This window comes from Suncus etruscus, chromosome 6, assembly GCF_024139225.1.
Source record: "Suncus etruscus isolate mSunEtr1 chromosome 6, mSunEtr1.pri.cur, whole genome shotgun sequence".
Classification (NCBI taxonomy): Eukaryota; Metazoa; Chordata; class Mammalia; order Eulipotyphla; family Soricidae; genus Suncus; species Suncus etruscus.
In genome coordinates, this window is record NC_064853.1 from 14,589,970 (window position 1) to 14,598,322 (window position 8,353).

Consider the following 8,353-nt stretch of genomic DNA (forward strand, 5'->3'; position numbering starts at 1 on the left):
CTAACTCTTTCACCCTGAGATACTGATCCCAAAGTTAATAAAAAGATATGCCCATGTTCATTGCAACTTCTATTCATAACAGTAAAACACTAGAAACAAACCAATGTCTGTTTTCATTTAAGAAAATAAGTAAATAAAATGCAGCATTTTCATCTGATGAAATGTTACTAATAAGTGGGAAAATGGTGTTGCCACAAGACAGATTCATCTCAAAGTTCGTTATGCTCAGAAGGAGAAGACGGATGCAAAGAATAGATTACTCCATGATTCCATTTTGGTGAATTTGGGGGGGGGGGCCACACCCAGTAGAGCTCAGGAGTTACTCTCAGCTCTGCACTCAGAAATTACTTCTGGAATTGGGGCTGGAGCTATAGCACAGTGGTAGGGTGTTTGCCTAGCACGCAGCTGACCTGGGACGAACCCAGGTTTGATCCCTGGTATCCCATATGGTCCCCTGACATCTCATATGGTCCCTTGACCCTGGCAGGCATGATTTCTGAGTACATAGCCAGGAGTAACCCCTGAGTGCTTCTGGGTATTCCTGACCCCTCCCTCAAAGAAAGAATTTACTCCTGGAAGGCTGGAGGAACATATGGGATGCCATAGATCAAACCTGAGTTGACTGCATGCAAGGCAAATGCCTACCCACTATGCTATTGCTTCAGCTCCTTGATGAATTTTAAGAACAGATGAAACCTCAACCATGGGTTTGATATTGCACTAGAAATAAGTTCTAGATAAAAAAAAAAAACAAACAAACAAACCTAGTATCCCTCCACTGTGTTCTACATGGATAATCTAGATTGGGAGGAAGGAAACATTACTAGCATTTGGAATACTTGATCATAACTGGTGTGGTAATTATGCTTTTGATGATTTATCAAGTAGTTAGCATTAAGATATGTGTGTGTCAGGGGCCAGAGAGATAGCATGGAGGTAAGGCTTTTACCTTGCATGCAAAAGAACGGTGGTTCGAATCCTGGCATCTCATATGATCCCCTGTGCCTCCCAGGAATGAGTTCTGAGCACAGGACCAGGAGTGACCCCTGAGCACTGCTGGGTTGACCCCCTCCCAAAAAAAAAGATATGTGTGTCAGGGTTATAGTCAAAGCACAGTGGGTAGGGTTTCTGCCTTGCAAAAACCTGGCTAACCCAGGTTCAATCCCCAGCATCCTATAATCCCTTATGGTCTCCTGAACCTGCCAGGAGTAATTTCTGAGTGCAGAGCCAGAAGTAAGTGCTGAGCATCACCAGTATTGCCCCTCCAAAGATGTGTATTTTATATTTTACAGACTATCAAATATTTTGCTATCAAGTATATAAAAATTTTACAGTATGTCAAAATATTTTAATGTATGGTATAAAACAAAAGAAGGAGAAAAGATTTACGGAATTGGAGGTGCCAAAGCTAAATCAAATTATTGTTTCAAGTTTAAACTACTTCCAAGCTTCCCCTCCTCCTTTCCCTTGTGCATATTATTTATGCCAAAAATGAAGAAAATTAGCCCCAATGATCCTTCTAGAATGTTCTGGTTGATTCCAGCTTTGCTGTAAGATCTAGTTCACTCCTGCTATCTTCTGAAAGAGGTGCATAAGTAATAATAAGTGAAAGATTTGTAGATTCTTGAAAGCCTGAATTCACAAAGGGTCATGAGGTCACCTAGCTGTGAAGTGCTATATCTATGTACTCACATTTTCAAGGTTATAGGAGGGGAAAATCTGAATATCTATAATGGCAAGGTTGAGACGTGAATGAGTGACATGAGCACAGAAGAATTTTGGTAACCTGGAGCACCAGCTGGGACCAGTAGAGAAAATGCAGGTCATTTTATAGCTCTTTTTTTTGGGGGGGGGTCACACCTGGCAGTGCTCAGAGGTTATTCCTGGCTCTCTGCTCAGACATCGCTTCTGGCAGGCTCTGGGGACCATATGGGATGCCAGGATTTGAACCACCGACCTTCTGCATTCAAGGCAAATGCCCTACCTCCATGCTATCTCTCTGGCCCCCATTTTATAGCTCTTCTAAGAGAAAATTAAAATTCAATTTTCTTGCATAAAATTTTCAAACTTTTTTTTTTTGTTTTTGGCCCACACCCGTTTTATGCTCAGGGGTTACTCCTGGCTAAGCGCTCAGAAATGGCTTGGGAGGACCATATGGGACACCAGGGGATTGAACTGCGGTCCTTCCTTGGCTAGCACTTGCAAAGCGGACACCTTACCTCTAGCGCCACCTCACCGGCCCCAATTTTCCAACTTTTTTGGGATTTTTGGGCCACTCCTGGCAGTGCTCAGGGGTCACTTCTTGCCATCTGCTCAGAAATTGCTCCTGGCAGTCACGGCGGACCATATAGAACACCGGGATTCGAACCAACCACCTTAGGTTCTGGATCAGCTGTTTGCAAGGCAAACGCCGCTGTGCTATCTCTCCGGGACCCCAATTTTCCAACTTTTAAGACCAGAGAGATAGCTTGAAAGGCTGAAGAACATGCATTGCATTCAGGAGGTCCATGTTTCATGTCCAGGACTACATGGTCTTCAGAGCATCACCAGGAGTGAATCAAATCACTGAGCTGGGAGCACCCTCTGAGTACTCCCACATGTAGTCCCAAAATAAAACAGAACGTTCTACTTTTAAATGTTGACAAATAATTTTTAAGTTATATAAAATAATTTATGAAAGGGGTCTGAGTGATAGTACGGTGGAAAGGGTATTTTTCTTGAACACAGCTGGCTGTCCTGGATTTGATGCCCAGCATCCATATGGTCCCTCAAGCACTAACCTCTGATCATCACCAGGTGTGGCCCCAAACCAAAATCACCCTCATTATCATTTAGTAAAATAATCTAGAAAATATCAGAGAACCCTTTGTAAACAGGGGTAGTCAAATAGCTCTCAACAACAAAAGTCACACATAAAAAAATCAATTGCCAAGTTGAACTTAGTCAATGATTAAAACTTCTCTCCAGTGAAAATTATTGAGAGAATGAAAAGGCAGACCAAAAGAGAATATTTGCAAGCCATATATTTGATAAAGGACGTGTATTCCAACTCTATAAATGACATTCAAAGTCAACAATAACAAACCAGGTGAGATAAATGAGCAGAAACACAGCATTAAAGGTCGACAGATGGGGAAACGAGACATGAAAAGATATTCCGCATCATACATCATGAAAGGAATTTCAAATTAAAACCACATTCTCACACCACGACTTACTGATTAGAATGGAAAATTTAAAAATAGGATCATCCAAGTATTGACAAGAACGGGGTGAAAATAGAACTTCCGTACACTCTTGATGGAAATGTGAAATACTATGACTTTAAAAAATCAATTTGGCAACTTCTCAAGAGGTTAAATATGTACCTACCATTGATCCAGCCATAGCATTTGTAGGCTTTTGACCCAGAGAAGTGAAACCATATGTGCCTACAAAAGCTTGCACGTAAATGGGCAGGAAAAAAACTATGCTTAACAGCCCCAACATGAAACAATCCAAATGAGCACCAAAGTTGAGTAAGTAAACATATAATGGAGCATGACTGTCAAAAGAAAAAATTGATGATATATACCACAGCATGGATGGATAGAAAAACAGGTAAGTTGAGTCAGAGCAACAGTACCATGGGTAGTGCACTTGCCTTGCATACATCTGATCTCTGGTACCACATATGGTTGCCTTGAGTAGTTCAGAAGTGATCCCTGAGCACAGAACAGGGTTAAGCCCCAAACACTGCCTTACACAAAAACAAACATAAAGAGAGATAAGATGTGCAATAAGAGTCAGATCATTTTTTAAAACAAAGAACATCTCAGAGGGTTCCCCTTATAAATATGTTAAGGGTGTCAAATATGCCTTAGAAAAGAAGCAAATCGATTGTTATTGTTCCCTGAGACAATGAGTGGAGAGACAGAGATCTATATAAAGTACAGGAAGAATCCTTAGAAGGTGATAGAGATGGGTATCATCTTGATTGAGGTCATGTGTGTGCTATATGTCCAATTTTATCACTCATGCATTTAAAGTTTGTTCTACCTCAACAACTTTTGTGGAAGAGGTGATGGTTACACCTCGCCGCCATGCTCAAGGCTTACTCCTAGCTCTGTTCGGGGATCACTCCTGTAGGGCTCAGGAGACCATTGACAGTGCTGAGGATCAAACTGAGGTCAGCTACCTTCGAGGCAACAACTTGGTTTTTGTTGTTGTTTTTCTGGGTGGCACGAAGCAAACTTCAATGCTCAGGGGCCATGAGTGATTCCAAGAAATGAACCTGGGTCAGCCACTGGCAAGGTAAGCACCCTACCAGCATTAATATCTCTCTGACCCAAATGCTTGGTTTTTTGTTTGTTTGTTTGTTTTGTTTTTTAATCCGAAAGAGGAACGGGAGAGATAGTATAGAAATGATCACAGACAACCCCAAGTTCTCATATGGTGGTACCCTGAGCCCTGCCGGAAGTGATTCTGAGCACAGAGCCTGGAGTAAACCCTGAGCACCATTGGGTGTGGTCCCCTGAAATGTAAATCAATTAAATTAACCACATAGACTGAGATAACTTGAGCCACACCAGAAACTTCTGACCTAAATAAAGTCCTTGAAATGCTCAAGCTCTTGTCTTGTAACTGCTACTACAGCAGAGGTAAGGGAATAGAGACCTTCAGACTAGAGCAATAATACAGTGGATAGGACACTTGCCTTGTTCATGGTTGACCAGGGTATGATTCTCCGCTCCCCATATAAACCCTGAGCAGATCAGAAGGGATTTCTAAGGGCAGATCTGGGTATGGCTCAAAACCCCAAAGAGGGAGAAAGAGATACAGAGAGAAAACTGATACAGCAGTGCTTCTCAATTATTTTCTGTCATGCCTCCCTAAGGAAGAAGAAAACATTTTTTGTGTCCCCCGCGCGACTGTAAATAGTATCTTTATTTAAAAAAAACTTTAACCTGCCAAACAAAAATGTATAAAATAATCTGAGCTGATTTTTTTTTTTTTTTGGTTTTTGGGCCACACCCAGTGACGCTCAGGGGTTACTCCTGGCTATGCGCTCAGAAGTCGCTCCTGGCTTGGGGGACCATATGGGACGCCGGGGGATCGAACCGCGGTCCGTCCGAGGCTAGCGCAGGCAAGGCAGGCACCTTACCTTTAGCGCCACCGCCGGGCCCCTGAGCTGATTTTTTTAATTAGAGATGATGTCTGGATTAATGGCTACAATGAGCACGTTTTGCAATGCATAGCTTTTCGAAGTGTGGTTTGAAGCAGAACACAGCAACTCTCAGCTTTAAAGACATACAGAAACATAAACACGGGGCTTAGCTTGTTATTACAGTGTTTGCCGGAGTCAAATGCATCCCCTTTTAGGGAGCCTTGCGCCCCTCCGGGGGGCGCGCTCCACTATTTGAAGAGCACTGTGATACAAGAGAGAGACCTAGAAAGATAAAAACTTGCCCAAGTAAGAATACTTTGTTTTGTTTTGTTTGTTTTATTTTATTTTGGAGCCAAATCCAGCTGTGCTTGGGGCAAAATACTGGTCTGTAATCAAGAATCACTGCTGACAGGACTTGGGGGATCATCTGAGATGCCAGGGATTGAATCCAGGTTGGCTGCATGCAAGGCAAATGTACTATCTGTACTATCTTCCAATCCAAAATTACATTTTCAACTTTTATCTAAAGGCTAAATAAAAAAGAACAAAGGGGTGTGGATGAAGATAAAGATGGAAATGGGGAACAGCTTCATCTCAAAGGAAGACCATCACAAAGAGGAACAGGGCTGCAGGTCAGAGTTTTAAGAGTGAATCTCTACTCCATCAATAATTGACTCAATAACCTTAAGTTTTCTTTTAAATGTTCTGAAAACCCCAGGATCTTCATCCCTCTGCACATATAAAGGTCAGGCCTTTGGCCCAGAAAGATAGTATAGGGATTAAAACACTTGCTTTGCACACTGCTGGCCCCAGTTCAGTCCCCAGCACTTCATCTGATACACCAAGCAACACCAACATGACCACTGATCACTGCTGGGAATGACCCAAACAACAACAAAAATAAATAAACAAAACATTTTAAAGGGTAGACCATCATGAGGAGTAAATAAAATAGGATTCAGTCCAATAAATTTTCATTAATTATTATCTGGGTGAGTTTAATCGGTGAGATTAATTCATGGGGTATGTATTTTGAACTGATGTAAAATTAAGTCAAATAAATGAAGTTAGAGTTGGACTGTCCAATGCTGTTTTTGTCAAAAAGATTTTTTTTGCTCCTAGGATGGAGCCTGGGACAGAGTCTTTCGATATGTTTCTGGAAGACTCGTTCACTTGCTGTTGTCTCAGTCAGACCTCTGGAATTGAAGATCTTGTTTGTTGAACAGATTGTAGACCAAAAGCTAGGTTAGAGCTTTTTGTTGTTGTTGTTGTTGTTGTTGTTGTTGGTCCCAGGATGTGTACTGTCTAGTCCTGGTTGTAACAACCAGTCATCTGTATATAGTAATCTTGGTTTTTGCACAGATCAAAGGGTGACATGTCTTCTGATTTTGTCTTATCGTTGGCTGATGAGGAAGGATAACTTGCTCTTAGATCTAGTTATTCCCATTTCCTCTTTGTTGGGTTATAAAATTAGAACTGGCATACGTTGGTGTCAGAGCAGTATTATGAATGCCCTGGAGGGGCGCTAGGAGCAACATAATGACCAAGAACACCAACTACAGAAGATGAATTAAAACGACACTGAAGAAGCAGAACTGCTAGAACCACAAAGAAAGCCTTCATCATAAGCTCCATTCCTTGAGCTGCACAGTCACCAAGATCTCTAGATACAGAGGACTGATTTTACCATCCATGACGAAGCAGAAGTCTTCCATACACCACAAAAGCACCAAGGGGAGAGTAAATTATCATGCAAGGAGTCTATAGTTAATCCCATGACAGTTTACTTCAGGGATGGAGAAACCCTGTATCTCCTAGGCCAAGAGAATCCCCTCTACAATATCCCCAATAATTACTGTGCCTATGCAGGGGGAAAAAGAAAAAAAAAAGCACAAAATAATCATTTTCCACATATATATGTATTGATTGATTGTTTGTTTTTTTGACGTCTTTATCTTGGTATAGATATTGAAGTTGATGTCTCCTTTTTTATTATTTTTTTCAAGTTTCATATATTTATTAATCACTGTAAACCCCAACATAATACATCAACATGTTTTCATGCATTTAGAGGGGAATATTTCCTAGTTAAGTGGAAAATTGTGCGAGTTTCTGGAAGACCTTCATTTAAGCAGCTTTAGAAGTAAAACATTTTGTTTAGAAGTCTGGACCTTCTTTCTTCAGTTTGCTGTAATCTACATTCACTGCAAGAAATTTGTATTGATCATTTGGACCCAGTTTGTTCCAGGGTTCTGGGTTATTCTTCCTATCCCAACAGACATCAGGATTGAACAATGCCAGGCGAGTGACATACAGGGCTGCACCAGTACCTCCAGCTCCAAAGAAGACGAAGAGGGGGATCAAGCTCGGTTGCTTCTTAGCCTGGCTGAAGATTTGATGGAGCATGGTTGCAGAAGAGCTTCGCTTCAAACTGGGGGAACAGGAAGGGCAACCGCTCAAGGCCTACGGGTAAGCACTCTGCCAATGTCTCATTTTTATTTTTTTTTATTTTTTTTTAAGAAGGAAATGATTTTATTTTATTTTTTTAATATAATTTTTATTTTGATCATAGTGGCTTACATATTGTTGACAATAATATTTTAGGTATATATTTACATAAAATCAGGGGGGATTCCCATCCCTAAATTGTCCTCCCTACACCTCCGTTTTTGTCCTACCTCCCATTTCCTCTTCCCTCACCCCCGTCTCATTTTTATTTTATATTATTTTATCTTATCTTTCTTTTCTTTTTGCATTCTGGCATGATTTGAATTCAGAACCTCGACTATTGTGTGGTGCTTCTCTTTATTGCTGTAGGGCTCACTGGATATTTAATTTGACATTTATTTTTGTATTGTTATAGTGTTTCAATTACCTTTTTCATGTCCTCTCTCAAACTGAGGCTGATAGCTACTAGAAGGACTCCGCCCATTTTCAGCATATTTTTATTAATTAATTAATTAATTAATTTTTGCTTAATCTTTACCCCATTCTATTGCCTTTCTTTCCCTCAAACAAAACCACATAACTCGATTTATCTAGGTTAGCCTCTCAAATAGAGGAAGAAACAAGGGAGGGCACCAGGACCAAAGAGATGTATGATCACTGATAGTAAGCTAGACAAAGAGGGGACCTCCTACTCTAGCAGCCTGGGGGGTGATGGTGGGGGATATGGGTTGCAGAAAGGGAACGGGGAAGGGGGGAGGA

The 8,353-nt window shown here is 41.1% G+C and overlaps 1 protein-coding gene across 1 annotated transcript; it reads right to left on the reverse strand.

The window, feature by feature from the left end:
• Positions 1-7,131: 7,131 nt before the first annotated feature.
• LOC126010821 (cytochrome c oxidase subunit NDUFA4-like) lies at positions 7,132-7,610 on the reverse strand. The gene has a single exon (XM_049774424.1). It carries the CDS (start codon positions 7,550-7,552, stop codon positions 7,304-7,306), a length of 249 nt encoding a protein of 82 aa, XP_049630381.1. The 5' UTR covers positions 7,553-7,610; the 3' UTR covers positions 7,132-7,303.
• Between the last annotated feature and the right edge of the window lie 743 nt (positions 7,611-8,353).